The sequence below is a fragment of the Anser cygnoides genome, chromosome 4 (genome assembly GCF_040182565.1).
Source record: "Anser cygnoides isolate HZ-2024a breed goose chromosome 4, Taihu_goose_T2T_genome, whole genome shotgun sequence".
Lineage (NCBI taxonomy): Eukaryota > Metazoa > Chordata > Aves > Anseriformes > Anatidae > Anser > Anser cygnoides.
This window is the reverse complement of record NC_089876.1, coordinates 34,377,201-34,394,369: the sequence shown is the minus strand read 5'-3', so window position 1 is coordinate 34,394,369 and position 17,169 is coordinate 34,377,201. Positions and strand designations below refer to the sequence as shown.

Here is a 17,169-nt window from a genome sequence, read left to right as displayed (position 1 = left end):
ACGCACAACCTTTTCTTAAGAAGCTTTCAACTTTGTTAGGTTCTTGAGATACATTTGATATTTATTACTATTTCATTACTTTGTTCCTCTAAGAATTAATTTATAAGGCACAGGTAGAAAAAGACAACACTGTTCAGCATTTCTTTGAGACACTGGATAAAAGAGACAGATTAATTTACTTCCCAGCAAATACCGTGTTTAGCCACTGCTATGTTACATTCAACTAAAAACCACACACAAAAACAAAACATGAAAAAAATAGGAAGAAACACGATGGCACATGCAGATCACTCTAGGCTCACATAGCCTTCCACACTTTAGGGCTTAGAAGTACAGCAGAAACAGGTAACCACCTAGCTCTGAATTTCTGAACATCTCCTTGCTCACAAGTGCATATACCCTGTTCTCAGAACTTTTGAATAAGGGGCTCGTACACTACTTGCCTCTCGCTAGGTAAGATGATGGAGCCAGGTTATTTTCAGAGGTGCCCAGTGCCAGGACAAGAAGCAATGGGCACAAACTGGAACATTAGAACACAGTTCTACTTGTGCCGACTCTTATTTACAGTGTCACGAACTATTTAGTTGTCTTGAGCAGACCAGAAAAATGAGTAAAAACGTTATCTTCCAGACACCAAAAAATTACTAAGTCCTCAGAGACCACAAACAACAGGTTCGGGTGTAAAAGAATCCTCTTTATGACTATTACATAAATCATCTAACAAGAGCAATGAAATGGAATTCCTTTTACCTCTGAACCTGGAAAAAAAGTTGAGATGACATCACCTTTTCAGTTATTATTTCATTACAGAAATTCCTAAAATTAGATATCAAGAAACTAGACTCCATGTCACACTTCCTCAAGCAGAATGGCAGGTAAGTTAGATAATAAGTGAAAGCTACACTATTCTCTCTAAATATTATTTTTCACATTTATTTTTTTCCTGGAGGAAAATACCCAACTCATTTCTGGAGCTAGGTTAACTTCTAGCAAAATCTTTCACTAACTATCACAAATACAGCATAGAAGTTTAAAAATGCTATTTTCCTCAACTTACATTACAAACTGCATCTATAGGGACTGTAACAAGCATCCTTTCATTACTGAACAGATGGGAGTCTTGCAGCAGCAAATAAAAGAAACATTTATTGGCAAGTAAAGAGACTGATTTTTCATCTGCATCTAAATTAAGTCTTCATTCTAGAAGGATGCTGTTTTCAGGCTTTTGCTTACATTCTAAGATATATTGAAGACAAAAGCAGCACAGCACAATTTTTTTTTCAGGATTTTAAAGATCATAGCAAAAGTAAGGGCTACGAAGCTGGTGAAGGGCCTGGACCACAAGTCCTGTGAGAAGAGGCTGAGGGAAGTGGGGTTGTTTAGTCTGGGGAAGAGGAGGCTCAGGGGAGACCTTATTGCTCTCTGCAGCTACCTGAAAGGAAGGTGTGGGGAGCTGGGGGTCAGCCTCTTCCCACAGGTAACTAGTGATAGGACTAGAGGGAATGGCCTCAACTTGCACCAGGGAAAGTTCAGGTTGGAAATTAGGAGGCACTTCTTCTCAGAAAGAGCAGTCAGGCATTGGGACGGGTTGTCCAGGGAGGTGGTGGTGTCACCATCCCTGGGAGTGTTCGAGGAAAGGTCGGACGTGGTGCTTGGGGACATGGTTTAGTGGGTGACATTGGTGGCAGGGGGATGGTTGGACCAGATGATCTTGGAAGCCCTTTCCAACCTTAATGATTCTATGGGAATGGCAATACCCAAGTTCATGTCAGCATTACACTGAAAGCAAACCTAACACTACAGAGAATTAAAAAAAAAAAAAAAAGTATTTGTGCGATTCCTTAAGAAATCAAGAATGTGAGCAATAAACATTCAGCGTAAACCGACAGATTTGATGACAGATTATAGTCAAATTTTGAATGATACGATACAGGTCATTTTCAATTGATAAAATCTATTTGCTTTAAAAGACCAGTGTGCTGTTGAGAGCTAGAGAAGCTTCACCAAAGAAAGCAAGACAATATGTGAAAGACAAAAGAAGATACAGCCTCTATTAATCTGATGATCACCAACCAGAAACATGATCTTGGAGTTACAGTGCCATGCAAAGGTCACTTCTGTGTGCAGCTGATGTCAAAAGAGCAAATCTGACATCATAAAATGAAGTCATACAGACATACAGAACAAACCAGAAAATACTATCAAGCCACTGCATTAATAAATAAAGATCAGCTCCAGTCCCCTCATCGCCAAAGAGGAATAGCAGAACTTCAAAGTGCTCCCAAGAAAGGCAACGAGAACAATCAAATTTCTGTTCTGTTGTACAACAAATAAGAAGGGCACGAGATAGTCTAGAAAGGAGATAATTCTTGCACGCAAAGTTCTACAAAATTCTGTGTGTCTCAGTACAGACAAGACCACTCCCTGCCTCTTCTACTACGAAAACTTAAAGGCAGCGGCATCGAACAAACTTAGCAGAACCAGGACCAAAACACAAGCAAAGCCACGCTAGGTAGACTCCACTAGTGGGGACCATGCCAACCATTTATGCTGTAGATGCTAAGAGTTTGCTTGGCAGGGCCTGGATATCCACTGTGGGTTAGGAAATACAAAGGAACCGCTTCTGAGTAATTTCTCTGAGCTGAAAATAGCTGGCACTCGGGAAGATTCTGAGGAGCATCATATGCCCCAAGAGTCTGACTGTGGCCACTCCTGCAGAAAGAATAATGAATTAAATTGATACCACCTGATGAAACATGGCTCCAGAATTTAAGGAAACTAAACTACTTCTTGTCATGGTGTTCCTATTTAGAGTACTTCAGAACAAATCCTTTGTATCTTCAGAACAACTTCTTTAAATTCAACAGGGTCTGTGCAGACAGAAGGACTGGCTAACATGGACAGAACAAGACGAGCACAGTTTCTGATCAAATATTCCTCCTGTGCTTACGCTTCCAACACTCAAGCAGGAACTCACATCCTCTAGGAAGTACTAGAATACTGCAGTGGCTGTAACTGTAGACAGAACAATTTAGTGTGGGTAAGCCCCTGATCCTCTCCAGTAAATCCCATGTAACTAATCCAAACCAAGTGGGAAAAGTGGGCAAAAAGAAAACAATCAAAAAAATGAACTTTAAAAGAACAGATACATTATCATAAAAATCCCTATAAACAATGTTGAGCCTTGGTTACTGCTCACCAACACCAAGATTGTGGCTCAATAGCTTTTGTCCCTATCTAGTGATGAATCTAGGCCATCTGCTTAGCATGTGCATTGTCACAGCATCCAGTAAGGTAAAACAATATTCTTCGTTTGTGGTTTGTTAACATCCTGTTCTGTTATAATCTGACACTGGCCTTTTGACCTAGCAGGAAAATTTTAACTTTCACTTCACCATATATTTCTTAAATCCAGAGACTGAGAACAGTTATCTACAACTCTGGTGTGTGTCCCCTTGGAAGGATTTTGTGTTTTACCTGTGTATACCTGCCTCCTTCCCACTGTAAAACAGTAACACTGAAAAACAGAAGTCTCCCTTCAGTTGTTTTGTGTTTTTTTTCAAAAGCTAGAACGAGAAGAGAAAAATGAAAGGATTTCTGATTGCACCAGTATTCCTGAACAGATAACTGCAGAACTGAAACATATAGCCAGCCCTTGTTAAAGCCTGTTTATAAAACCTGAGCACTAGAAATGCAGAGAGGAATCACTCTGTGGCTGACTGCAAATTGACAACGACCTGACACTGAAAACTTCATACTAAGTCCCCTATAGCACAGTGTATCCCCACTTGGATAAATACTAACTACAGAAGTAAAGCAAGTATTGTATTATCAGTGCCAGGAGGTTGAAAAGTAACTTATGCTACTAGTGCTATCATTCTATCATTAAGTGACACTGCGTCATGGGGCACACACCCACTCTGTCAAAGAAGGGCCTACACAGACCACCTAGACTTCTTCAAGGGACCACTACAGCAGTTAAAAGACACAGTAAAAAAACCAGAAGCTTTAAAATCAACAAGATGATTCTCTGTAAATTTCCCATTTTTTTTTTTTAAACTTATGCAAACAAAGGCTGAGAAGCCACATAGAGAGCAGCATTAACCAAATCAATAGTATCAGACAATTGTATTTCCTCCTTTTAGATTGCTTGCATGGCTAAAAAGCTATTATGATTGTGAATCCATCTGTAAAAGCCAGCTGGTGCTTACACGTTGGGAGTTTGAAACTGGAAGCTTCCCATTGCAGTCCTTGTCCATACTGCTAATATCTAGCCTGCCTTTCCCTGTTGCTATAAAACCAGGCTCAACTCCATCCCCTCTGCCATAGCCAAGCTCACCACCACCCATGCAAATACAGAGTCTGGGCAAAGACACACTGTCTGCAGCTCACGCTAATTCCCCCAAGAAAGCATTTTGGACCTCCATCTACCTACCTCTGTACTAGAACCTTAAGCTGCTAACAAGTTCTCTTCACCTGAGCGGACAGCTTGCTTTCTCACAAAGTAACTAGTCAGAGACTAGCCTTACTTGGGTAAGGCATGAAGTCACCTGCCATTCGTGGTTCCAGGACACAGGGTGGTGGGGAACGACGACACATCCTCTCTTTGATTTATAGGTCAGAAAGAATTTCACTTAGCTCATCTGTCCCAACCTGTCTGTTTTTGCACATGCATGATGACAGCTGTCATGGACACCGGACAGTGGCATATAACGTTGAAGAATTATCCTTACAGCCTTTCCTAGCTGGTTATGTTTGTTACCTAACAAGCAGTATTTAAGAACACAGCTTGGAGCTCTACATCACACAACATCTCACCTGAGATAAAATCCAGTAACTGTGTTTTTCAGCATAGCAGCTTAGAATTTCTCTAGAGCACCTCAAAAGTAGTCTGTGGTATCTTCCCGAAGTATTTGAAGGAAAAAATCAAGGTCAGACGTTGCATGGTGACAGCAAATGGCGCAACAGGTTTCCATGTGGGGATGCTTACTGGTGAGAATTTCTTAAGTTTTTGACACCGCTCACCAAACAAGGGTCCAGTGAGATACCACAGATTGATTCTTCCCTGAAAACACTGAAGTATTTACCTGCTTTTGAAAGGAAAGTATTGAAGAAAGCACTCTCATCTCTCGCTCTGAAGTGTCCTTAGCCCTTAAATGGCCTCCCCTGATCCCCAATGAAACCAAGTACAGTTCCAATGAGCTATCTGGAGTGTCTGACAGATCTCTCTTTCTTCCCAGCCACAACAAAGAACCTCTTTGTCTTAAGCCCACCAGGGCTAATACACTGGTTTCCAAACAGCTAAGTGTCACCAATGCTTACTCCTAAAGTTAACTTACACCTAGAACGTCACCTTAGCATTTAAGAGTTGGTTTACATCAGGAGTGCAACATCTTTAGAAAACATCTCCAAAACAAAACAGAGGATTCATGTCACTTTCACTCTGCAGTTCCTTCCTATCGCGCTGCACCAGTAATAGTTAACCCACAGTGACACCACTCAAGAACAATGCTCTGATTTAATTTCCTTTCTTCAGAATACCTCCCATTTTGCTTTCCTTTGTTTTAAACAGAGAAATACACAACATCTATGTCCAGAACACACATTTCTTGCTGGAAACCATAAAGAACAGGAACTTGAAGGACCTACTCAGCTTCCCACCCATATGCCAGCAAAATCAGTGGGCCAAACTCACAGAGCTGTGTCTCACCAGCAGTGCATTTCTATCAGTCTCCACAAATTTTCACCTACAAGGAAGTGTGAAACAAAACTAGCAGAGGTTAACACTTGTATTGTTTTGCGGGTGTATCAGGAACACTTTTTTGCAGATTTCTGTGTGTACATCTAACTAAATGACAATTGGTAAATAAGTTTTGATATTGGCAATACTTAGTGTGGAGACAGCTCTTACAAAATCCATTTGGATCCAAAAGGAGAAAACAAACAGGATTGATCATTCTTGTAAATGTATGCAAGCCCTCCTGAAGACAGGTTATGCCTACACAAAAAGAACCCACTGAAGTTCACCCAGAAATCCTGCAAAAGTTAAATTATTTCCTGTGTAAATACAGCACACCATCTTATTATGTATTAGGTCCAGTCCTAATCTTTACCTTTATTAATCAACCCTACTTAGACTAATTCGTTTTCTCACTCAGTCTTGCAATTACCCTGAATTTTACCATAAAATGGCAATACTGACTCTGAAGCTCATGATCTTAATAAGTTTACTTTCTGAAAAGGAGATTTTTTTCCCTTGTCACTATTCTTCATATTGTGATGTCCTAATTGCATTATATTTACAGTGGCCAACAACTAAACAAGAAAAGTTATGAATGGGCAACAACTACTTCATACCATTACCTGGCTTGGCTTTTTAGTTATTTCACATTCTTGTTCTATAAGTTTGTAGAGCAATTCTTACACCAACAATTATGTGTGCCACATACATATTTTAGCACGTTAGCTTGAAAGTCACCACCCTCATGTGACCAAAAAAATGCTGATTTATAAGAGGTCCATAAAGATCTGTTGGCCATAATACATGCATGTGGAACCCATTGGTTGGATTGTTAGTAGGTACCATCAACTGTTCATGTAAAAAAGCCAACGAAAAGCCCCATAGCACGACACTTGTAACTGTCTACTGCTTAGGCTTCAAATGATTGACCACACTTTGAACCTGATGATCCAGCCAGTTTTTCCATCCACTCTCCAACCCCCATCTCCACAATCTCACAAGGCTATCAACAGCAACTGTACTTTCTAAAGTTGAAATAAGCAACATTCACCGCTCTTCCTCCACACACAACCAGTCAGTTCATTACAGAATGCAGTCAAACTTTGGCAAATCTGTGCTGGTGCAGTCACCTTCTTGTCCTTCAGTTCTCCAAAGCCTTACTCTGTAACTTCCCCAGGGACAGTGGTGACACTGAACAGCCTCTACTTCTTCAGATTCTTCCCCTCACCCTTTACTTTTTGTTGTTGCTCTTGCTTTTTACTAGTCAATGGATATCCACAATCACCATTGTCTTTGGCTGTCTGTATTTCATATACCAATAGAAATGAATAATCAGAACACACTGCTACCAACAGGAAATCTGGTAATGGTGAGTTATGTCAAATACTCTGCATTTGGTAAAATTTGCTTCAGCAAGTTCAATTAGAGATGGTCCTCAACATTTCAAGAGGAGCTTTCTCTCAAGGAACCTCATCATCAGCATTCAAGAGGCATATGGTGCAGAAATAATGACATGCGCAGAAAAAAATGGACTGAGCAGACATGCATGGTAAGACACCACTTCTCTAAAATGACAGTCAGGCCACGCAGATCTCTCTACGCTGTTCAGGAGCACGCACTTAGCCAATGCTAATAGTGGCAATGGTGAACACTAAAGCTCCCTTAAGTCCTTCACCTCAAAACTTTAACTAAATCCACACCTATCAGGCAAATACAAACAAGACAAGACTTAGGAGGATAGAAATTCGTGTCAGATAATTTCTAATGAAAGGTTTAAATTTACTTTCCCCAAGGAAAGACTAATCTATAATTACAGAATCACAGAATTGTAGGGGTTGGAAGGGACCTCAAGAGATCATTGGGTCCAACCCCCCTGCCAAAGCAGGTTCCCTAGAGCAGGTTGCCCACGTAGGCGTCCAGACGGGCCTTGAATATCTCCAGGGAAGGAGACTCCACAACCTCCCTGGGCAGCCTGTTCCAGTGCTCTGTCACCCTCACCGTGAAGGAAGTTCTTTTGCATGTTGGTGCAGAACTTCCTGTGAGCCATCTTGTGGCCATTGCCCCTTGTCCTGTCCCCACAGACCACTGAAAAGAGGCTGGCCAAATCCCTCCGTTTCCCACACTTAAGATATTTGTAAACATTAATAAGATACCCCCTCCATCTTCTCAAGGCTGAACAGACCCAGGTCTCTCAGTCTTTCCTCATAGTGGAGATGCGCCAGGCCCCATATCATCTTTGTGTCCCTCTGAATTATTAGAACAGTTTTTATTTTTTAGAAGTGGTCCATACTGACGTTGGTCCTTTCAATGAACAATGACTTCAAGAACAGGCTTTGTGAGGAGATTCCCAATTTTCAAGTATTTTCAGATCCATTTAGTTAAGTTTGCAAAGCCAAAAGCTTTGTTGTTAAAACTGATATTCTTGAGGGAAAAAAAATGATTTCCCCTTTTACTGGAAGGAATTCCTTGATTTGTTTTTTCTGGTTTGCACTTTCTTCTGAAACAGTGGGTACTTGCCCTTATGAGGGATGCTATTCATCTAGCTAAAACCACTATTCTTCTAATCCAATATGAGAACTTCTTGCTTCTTATTTTACCCCTTGCTTCACGTGTCCCTGTCACACAAGCCATCCAAAGGATACTTTCCTGCACCCTCTACATACCAGTCAAGATGTTATCACATGCATTGGTGAATCAGCAAATTAACACTATAATCCTATGAGAATCAAGCAATAAATTAAATTCATTTAAGGATTTCTCCTGCCTTTTCTTATCTTTCCTTATAAACACAATCATCAACTCACTCCTGTAAATACTAATACGTTACGGAATTCCTTGCATTTATCTGAAAAGTGTTCTACTTGCAGTATCTACTAAAAACGTGCTGCAAAAGAGATGCAGATTCCTGACTGTAACTGATATTGCCATGGTTGTTCTTGCTCAACAGGAGATACAGCAGCCAACTCTTTAATAGTTTACAGATTTTGAGTTTTAGGATCATGGGGACTTTGGAAGCAAGTGCTGCATCCTACATGGCATACTAAACCCTCACACTTCAGTGCTATTAATTTTTTTTTAAGCTTCTGTTCTTTCGTTATTGATGTAGCTCCTTCTATAGAATCAATTCTCTATTTCTTCAAGGCAGGTGGGGTCATGAGGCTCTGCTATGGCTTGAGTGAAGAGAAAAACTAAGGAAAGGCAGAAGAAGGAAAGAAAGGGCTATCTTCTTTTGATGGCTTAAAATCAAATGAAGAACAACTGCTACTCATCCCTTTATTCAAATCTTTACTTTGACATGTTTACATGCATATCCCTACTGAACAGAATACTAAAGGGGATATTGCTTAGTACTGTGAGATCTGTAGACAGAGTATGATCTCTACTATTCCAAACTCTATAAAAGGGGCATAGAAAACATGAAGAGTGTTAAATCAACAGCCTGTAGTCACAAGTTGATGGTTAACACCTTCATAAGAGATATGAACGCTGTTGTGGTTCCTAGAACTCTTATTGACAGTAATACTGTAAAAGCGTGCCACTGCAGTAGGAGTCTGAAAAACTCCTGCACACGAACTAAAATATACCAAACAAGCCAAACACAATGACTCTAGCTGAATACCACTTTGTTCTGGTGATGGAGAAAGGAGGCAAGCACCTTGATGAACAAGTTGTCTAATACCTCAATGAAACCACAACTTCTCTCCAGAATTCACCAGTCATCAGGTTTGTAAGGAAAAATTATGAAAAAAATTGCAAGCTTTCAGTTCAGAAAGACACGCAAAAAAAAAAAAAAAAAGAGCGCCAAAACTGAGAAGAGTCAGATCCTATGTAAAATCTTTTCCAGTCTTTGAAGTTGTGCAGGTAAGGGGTTTAGTCAGTGTGATCATTATTTCATTTACTTTAATTTCTAAAAGAGAAAATGAGTCTTTATTCTTTTTGTTAGGCACAAGTACTACAAAAAGTATAAACAATCCACTACAACAGCAAGACATAAACATTCTTCTTTCCCAGCTCCCTCGATCCACAACTATGCTTCCCTTTAACATATTTGCATTACTGCTAATTCATCTTTTTGAACATTTAGGTAAGGCTTTTGATATGTTCCTTGAAACTTTTTCATTATTATTTTACAGTGTTTTTAAATGTCATACCATAATGTTGTTTTAGCGTATCAATATTTTATTTAGAAAGAAAATGAGATATAAATCAACTAACCTTTCATAACTGGGCATTAAAAACAAAAGGAAAGAAACACGCTCTTACATGGTCACTGGTACCTGCCCCTGCTACTTTTTTTTAAGGCAGGATTTTGAAGTCCAGCAGTGCCAGCACTACTGTATCTTGTATGATTCCAAGGCAATTTCCTGTTAAAATACAATCAACCCTGTAATGAAGCAGAGAGGGCTGTATAAATCACTGTACCTCTGAATAAAACCCCAGGTAACTCCTTGCCCAGGAGAATGTAAGAGCTCAGATGGAATGGAATTACTGAAATCTGACCAATGCAGGAAGTCCAACACCACCCAGAGAGGAAAATCAAGTGTATTTAAAAGTTTCAGGACAGCATCATATTCTTATCTAAAACAGCTATCCGTTTTTTGACAGTATATGAGCCACTAGCATACACTGACCTACTGGTCTGTAATAATCTGGAAGCTAGCACTGAAGTGAAAAATACAGAAGTAAAACAAACCCCATTTAAAAAGGCATACAGAGAGTAGAAACAAGGAGAGATAGCCTAGGCTGGTACAGAGACATTGCCTGAGCAGCCAGGAATAACGTTAGGAAAGCCAAAGCCTGTTCAGAATTAAATTTAGCCAGGGACATCCAGGGCATTAGGAAAGGGTTCTACAGGCACATCAGCGATAAAAAGAAGACTAGGACAAGAATCTGGGGGGTTGGTGGATGAGAAGCCAAACATGAGACAGCAATGTGCACTTGCAGCCCAGAAAGCCAACCATATCCTGGGCTGCATCAAAAGCAGAGAGGCCAGCAAGGTGAAGGAGGTGACTGTCCCCCCTCTGCTCTGCTCTTGTGAGACCCCACCTCGATTCCGGCATCCAGCTCTGGGGCCCCCAGCACAAGAAGGACAGGGACCTGTTGCAGGGAGTCCAGGGGAGGACCCTGAAGATGATCGAAGAGCTGGAGCACCTCTCCTACGAAGACAGGTTGCAAGAGCTCAGGATGTTCAGCCTGGAAAAGAGAAGGCTCTGGGGAGACCTTACAGCAGACAGCGGCCTTCCTGTACCTAAAGGGGGCCTACAGGAAAGCTGGGGAGGGACTCTTGTCAGGTAGCGTAGGGATAGGACAAGAAGTAATGGCTTTAAACTGTAAGAAGGTAGGTTTAGATTTGATATAAAGAGGAAATTCTTCATTCAGAGGGTGTTGAGGCACTGGCACAGGCTGCCCAGGGAAGCTGTGGATGCCCCATCCCTGGAGATGTTCAAGGCCAGGCTGGATGGGGCTTTGAGCAACCTGGTCTGGTGGGAGGTGTCCCTGCCCATGGCAGGGGGGTTGGAATTAGATGGGTCTTTGAGGTCCCTCCCAACCCAAGCCATTCTATCATTCTGCGATAAAAACAAAAAAGATGTTTTGGACACAGACCTATTCAAAAGTAATAATATGACTGAGAATTATTGGGAGGCTCAAACCATCATGTCAGCATCTCAGTGACACACAGAAGACCACAGCTGACTTACAACCTTGGTGAGTACCACGGCCACAAGCATTCTGCCATTGTCCCTGGGGATTCCTTATGACTACTTGTGGTCAGATTTGGTTGTCTTGCACATATACACCGAAGACAGAACAGTCTTTAGGAGTGATCTAACTACTTTGGGAAACACTTAGCTAGCACATTGAAGATTAAAACTTCTACGCAGGACAGGTTCCCAAAACTTAAGGAATAATGCAAACATGAAGTCGTGTGTTAACATTAACTGAGTGTGTGCTGTTTCTGGAGGTTACCCATATAATCTACATTATCTCCCCCTCACAGAGGGCATCTGATAAAAACGGTCAAAGCAAGATCCGTTGCTTTCTCCTTCTGGACCACAAAGCCTACAGCAAAAGGTTAAGGGAAAATTAATCACTCAACCAAAGTGAAAATTCCTGTGTTGGGGCAATTTATTGAATATTGCATATTCAGATCTTTTCTTCTTTTTTAAGTTCTCCATGACTTGCAGAAGAGAACAGTAGAACACTGGGAAAATACAGCAATAACCTAAGGCTGGTTGGGCTGTGATTTCAGCACCGATGCAAAACCAAATACTCCAGCACAAAGGAAGTGCTTGGAGCAACCTCTAACCTAAACTACAGTAAAAGCTACTCCAGAGATGCTTCAGATTCAGAATCTCAAATTCAGCTGTTCCAAGTGTATTTCCACAGAATACTTTATAAAGAAAAGGAAAAATCTCTATAATTTTATAGAACTGAAAGAGCAAAGACTGAATAGCATAGAAAACAGCGAGCAGCAATTGTAATTTAATTACAAACAAGAATTTGTTTTGTGCCCAGTACTGAAGTATTTCTTAACGCTTTAGACTGTCAAAACACATTAACTTAAACCAAACAACTAAAACCCTTCAATAAAATGACCTAACTTTACAAGCACTCTGGTGGAAAGTTCACAACCTATTGCTCAGCAGCTGAGCTCTGCAGCCATAACTCCTGTTTGAAATCAGTTGCTATCAAGATTAAATACAAGAGACAAAAGATAAACTGCCAGGAAAGGTTGCAAACTGCATGTCTACTATATATTGCAAGCTTCAATACCTACTAAGACTTCTGTATGACTGCATGCATTAAATGCTTGTACTTATTTCAAAACCAGGAAATGAAGAGTTCTCCAGGAGCTGGGATCATACTGCTGATTAACACCAGGTTAATGGTTTGTGGACAGTTACATAGACACTAAGAAAAAAATTACAGTAATGTACTGTATCTAACCCAAGCAAAAGCATATTCTAACTGACGCTGGACAGAACTGCCTTCTTCCCCAACACACACGTTATATGGTCAGAACCTACAGAATTGTTTTCCACATGCAGTTTTATATGCAACAGATGATGAAGCAGTCACCCACCCAGACCTCCTCATGCTGAACGTTACAAAGCAGACCCACAGTCGTGTACAAAACCCGAGTTTATCGCACATGGCTTCAGCAGCAAAACGCATGAAGCAGAAGCAGTGTGTTTCACATAACATTAGAGACTTCTGGGCAGCAGGGGGAGTATTTAGCTCAGAACTACACTCAGTGAAGAAAACGATCAATTTTAAACATTGCTCATAGCATTCCCAAGATTATCAGGCAACAGTGCTTTGAATCAGGAAAGAAAAACAATTCAGCAGTATTGTGCAAGAGTCCAATGTCAAATGGACTTGGTTTAACGTCCCAAAACAAAGAATCCTGCTAGAGGTTTTTTTCATACACATTTTATAGTGGATCGTATGAAGACTGACCTATGCGTCTCAGCTTACGTTAACTGTCTTTGCAAAAGATGACAGGTAAAACCACCTTCAAACAGGAAGCCAACTTTCTTCCTGTTGTTTAATCAACAATTACTAAAATGAGACTGTTTCTTTCTTCTGCACTTCGACAATGCCCCAGGATTTGTGGAAGGCCAAATATATACAGATAAACAAAGTGGTTAAATCTTTAGAACATTTTGTGTGCCAGTAGTGTACTCTATGGCTTATTCTATGGGGGAGTGGGACAGCGCATGAGGGAAAAAGTGTTTCATGCAGAAAGCACAAAGAGACTGCCAAAAGTGAGTGTGGGCTTCTCTTTCCCCAGTGAATGTAGGTAAAATCCCTCTTGCTTTAAAAAAATTCCAAAGTGTCATCAGGGGAGGAAAAACAAAAGTAATGATTCTTGCCATACAGGTAAAGCATATGAAAAAATGTGTAATAAAACCTCTTTTACATGACGCCCCCATCTTTTTCCCTCCAGAAAGAAGAGTATAAATACACTAAACAGCTTAATGACAACTTACCAGCTCTCATTATCTATCACAACTGAAATACTAGCATACAGACAACCAGAACACTGACAAGATGTGCAAAGTACTGATCTTCAGCTGCCTTTCGGTAGTAATGCTTATGACTACAGCTTATGGAGCACCTCTATCAGAGAAAAATGACACTCTTACAACTTTAATAAAAGATTTAGAAAAGCTGGGAACAAGCATGAAGGTAAGTGGATGGTTTTCCTGTATTAATTCTTTACTATTTGTCTTTTCTACTTATTTTTGTCTATGACCTTTGTTCACAAAAATTAACTTTTTCTCCCTCTTCTCTACAGAAGATTAATCTTGAGCTCTACACACCAAATGAGAAACAGGTGAGTTCAAGCTTTCTGTCTTCAGAAGGACTGCTAAGATATGGCTATTTTAAAGTTATGTGTTATTGAATTAGACCAAAAAAATTCACTTATCAGAAGGCCCGATACAAAAGACAAATCTGAGCTGTCTGAACTTAGTGTGAGGATAGCATAGTTTCCTAAAAGACACTTCTGCTTTTGAATTGTATTCTCAAACATGAACAGACTAGTGTACACTATTACCTTCTTGGTCTGTACAATATATATCACTAAGTTGTGTTACATTCATTTTGCTTAATGCACACTTGAATACGCACAAAAAATACTTTATGAATCATTTAAATGTTGTATTATATTTGCAGGAGGCAATATAGTTGTATCAATACTAACCCAAGAACAATTTTGAAAAAGAAGCTAGACTTAGAAATGGTTTTAATAAAATATCTATATGAAATACTCGTATTTTATTGAAATAAGATGCAGAGATACTAGTAGGTTCTGTTTAAGAAGATACAAATCTTGTATATCCCATCAATAATGGAACTCAGTTATGCTCTACCTAATTATTTTCAGGAGCAAAACTTAACCAACCCAGCTTAGATATATTTAGCTGTACATTCATGTTTTATGGTATTCACTTAATACCTAAGACTTAGTTCCACAAGAAAACTGTCATCGTGGCTGCTTTTTTTCTAAAGTATTGTGCATCTGAGCACAACAGCATTCTAAGTACAGCTGGACTACAAGCTGTTCATCAACAGGCTGCTGATCTGTACTGATTTTCTTATATAGTGTGCAAGTATATCAACTAATCCTTATGCAAGTTAACTACTTTGACCCTCCAATTAAACTTTCAATCCAAGAGAATTTTCACTTAACAGTAATTTTGTTTGAGTAAAGATTTAAAGCCAGATTCTGCAACCACTTCCTTATCTGAGTCATTTTTCTCATATTCTGGCAAGATCAAGATGTAACTACCTCAGAGCTCCAGTGCTCAAACGCATATGTATGAGGCTGATTAATAACTTATCAGAGTGCCTGAAATAGCTTTTAAGAGTGATGTGTAAAGATACTTACCCATATTCAAAAGTGAGATTGGATAAAACTAGAGAGAGCAACCAGAGTGCATTGACTGAAGATGGCGCTAAAAAGGCTCTTGTAAAACTTGAGAGGTTTTACTATTAATTAACCCTTTTCCTTAAGACGTGATTTCCACACAACTGGGAATAAGTCTCAGTTTAGGAGCTAATATAACAGCTTCACATTGTCATAAGATACTCCAATGTTCAAAATGTCCCACAAAGATTGTCTGCATTTCAAAAGCTACAAGAATATAACAGAGGACTAAGGCCACGTGTAAAAGCTTAAAATGTGATTTTAAGGGGAAAAATGAAATACACATCTTCTAAAAAACAGCCTAATTCCTCATACAAGGATAAGAATGTGCAATTAAAAAAAAAAACAAATTCAGTTGTCCTCAGTAACAATTTTACATATCTATTGATTTTGATGACTGTTTTAGGAGTGCAGCTGGCAAACTCTACAATGTTACTTGAAAGAAATAGTCACCTTGGAGAATGAAATTGAAGATGAGGATGAAATTGAAGATGAGAACGTATTTAGTGTTAGGAATATTGAAAAGAATCTCCAAAAACTTACGGTAGGTAACCTTTTTACCTAATTATAAAACAAAACAAATAAACAAAACCACACGTTTTAGTGCTAGTGAAAAACAACATTAGAGTCAGCATTTTTATGCCTCGAGGTTTGTGTGTTATGGTTTCTAAAGCATTCAGGATTTTGTACCAAAATATGATAACGTTAGACTATTTGACAACATCTATTGATGTAATAATCCAACACAGTAAAGCAGGTTTGAGCCATAGTAATTATGCAAGTCAATTAAAAAATAGGAAATTTGTTTTCTTTGCTGAATCGTGTAAGGCACCTCATGCTTACAAAAACTTGTTTTTAGAAGGGTAACAATTATTTATATAAGCCATGGCTTAGAAAACCATGCCATAAACTTATGACTCTAAAGGGCCCAATAATAAATGTAAAACAAATAATACAGAAGTACACTTTGATGAACTACATAACTAAACTCCATGGCTAAGAGATCCTTTTATCACTTCAGAACTCCTCCTCAGGCTACAAATTAAGATTTGCATCCGCTGCAGTATTTATCATAGAAAGTGCATGTGTTTAGCTTGTAATATTTTTACATTTAAAAGGATCTCCCTTATAAGCAGCGTCCTTCATTGTACCATCCCTTAACAGCTGCCCACTGGAAAAAAAACAAAACAAAACAAAAAACAACCTCCTGAAATATTAAGGGTTTTTTTTCTTCTTAAAAGAGAAACTTAGCACACAAAAATTGACCTATCATTGTCAAAACCAGCTGATAACATAGCTGTCTCACCAATCAACGAAAATATCTGTATTGCAGGACCTAATTCCCCCAGGAACGGGATGCAAGATCTGTGAAGCTAATGACAAGAAGGAGTTTCCTGAATTTCACCGAGAGCTGACCAACTTTCTGAGATCTATGCTAAAATAAGCAGATGACCATTTATATTTTTACTGCTACGTTATTTATTTAAGTATTTAATTACAAATAATTTATATATTTTACCCTGGGGCTAACTAACTTGCTGTCCATTTTGGGACCACTGTATGCTCTTAGTGTGGGTGATAACGTGTCTGTTCTAAGATCACATTTGATCCTTTCTGTAAGCCCTACGGGCTCAAAATGTATGTTGGAAAACTAATTGGTTCTCACTTTGTCAGTAAACTTAAAATGACAACTATTTATTGAAAGAATTGTTAAAAGTTACTTGTAGATGGTATTTAATAAATTTCAGTAAATTATAAAAATACGTTTAGAGTCTTCTTTATTATATGATATTGTCTTTCAGTGGTGACTCACTAATCTGCTTTTTCTTAAAAAGAGAATTTTTAAAAATAACATTACCAGTATACAAGTATTCACGTACCATACTCAAAACAGGGCACCTGCAGACAATCCAAGGCTTTCCAATTTCTTAAAAGTGATATAAAATACCAGTTTATGCTGGCATACAGCATGAAGAGGTGTAGCATGGAAAAA

General features: G+C 39.2%; 2 protein-coding genes across 2 annotated transcripts in view; one reads left to right on the top strand and one right to left on the bottom strand.

Annotated features, from left to right (window-relative positions):
• The window catches only part of ADAD1 (adenosine deaminase domain containing 1), a 93,701-nt gene that overhangs the window by 57,446 nt on the left and 19,086 nt on the right, over positions 1 to 17,169 (bottom strand). The gene's annotated exons all lie outside the window — the stretch shown is intronic.
• LOC125184558 (uncharacterized) lies at positions 13,527 to 16,997 on the top strand. Its single transcript, XM_048078148.2, has 4 exons — positions 13,527 to 13,933; positions 14,043 to 14,081; positions 15,583 to 15,720; positions 16,510 to 16,997. The coding sequence occupies exons 1-4, from the start codon at positions 13,796 to 13,798 to the stop codon at positions 16,618 to 16,620; spliced, it is 426 nt and encodes a 141-aa protein (XP_047934105.1). The 5' UTR covers positions 13,527 to 13,795; the 3' UTR covers positions 16,621 to 16,997.